Source organism: Penaeus monodon, chromosome 19 (genome assembly GCF_015228065.2).
Source record: "Penaeus monodon isolate SGIC_2016 chromosome 19, NSTDA_Pmon_1, whole genome shotgun sequence".
Classification (NCBI taxonomy): Eukaryota; Metazoa; Arthropoda; class Malacostraca; order Decapoda; family Penaeidae; genus Penaeus; species Penaeus monodon.
The window spans coordinates 5,583,118-5,583,781 of record NC_051404.1 but is presented as its reverse complement, the minus strand read 5'-3'; the positions used below and the strand labels follow the sequence as shown (position 1 = coordinate 5,583,781).

The 664-nt window shown below is 48.5% G+C and overlaps 1 protein-coding gene across 1 annotated transcript in view; it reads left to right on the top strand.

Annotated features, from left to right (window-relative positions):
• Window positions 1–664, top strand: part of LOC119585016 (dual oxidase-like) — a gene marked incomplete in the record, with an annotated part of 144,657 nt that overhangs the window by 137,444 nt on the left and 6,549 nt on the right. Inside the window, 1 exon segment of the mRNA XM_037933631.1 lies at window positions 511–516. Coding sequence (XP_037789559.1) covers window positions 511–516 — 6 coding nt within the window.

Genomic DNA, 664 nt, shown 5'->3' with positions numbered 1-664 from the left:
TTGTTTTTAAAGCTTTAAGCAGGAGAATCTCGTGGGTCTTGAACCTGTCACCTCGTCATCCGATGACCTCTTTTCGCGACCAGTTAATGACTATCGCTCACCGCTTGTCCTATCCTGCATTAACCTAAGGTCACTTTTTCTCTTCTCTCATTCCTGTCCTTTCTCCTCTAACCCATTTTTGGAAATAACCCCCTCCCCCTTTGTTAACCCCCAAAATGATACCATTAGATCCCTTGCTAAACCCCATAACCCATAACCCATAGCTTAGGTGGCATAAAACATTTTAATGAGGCATGTCCGAGCTTGTGTTTTTTTTTTTAATTCTTTTTTCTTAACGCTAACGAAACTAACCTGTGCTGACTTAACCCTGCTTGTGACCTCAACAACCAACGGCGCTGACACTAACCCTTCTGCTGCTGACAACCGCTCGTGCTGACTACTCCCGATGCTGACATAACCCCCTGGTGTGCGTGCTGATACCTCGGTCCTCCTGCTCCGTTCTCGCCGCAGCAAGAGGTACAGGCACGGTACACCCATGGTATATACACGGTACAGGCGAGGGCGGCGAGGCTCGTGCACCTCCGCCCGAACTGATTGCATGGCTGTTTCTGGGTGTTCTGTGTACTTCTCGACTTTTGTAGTTCATTCACTGTCTCCACGAGTG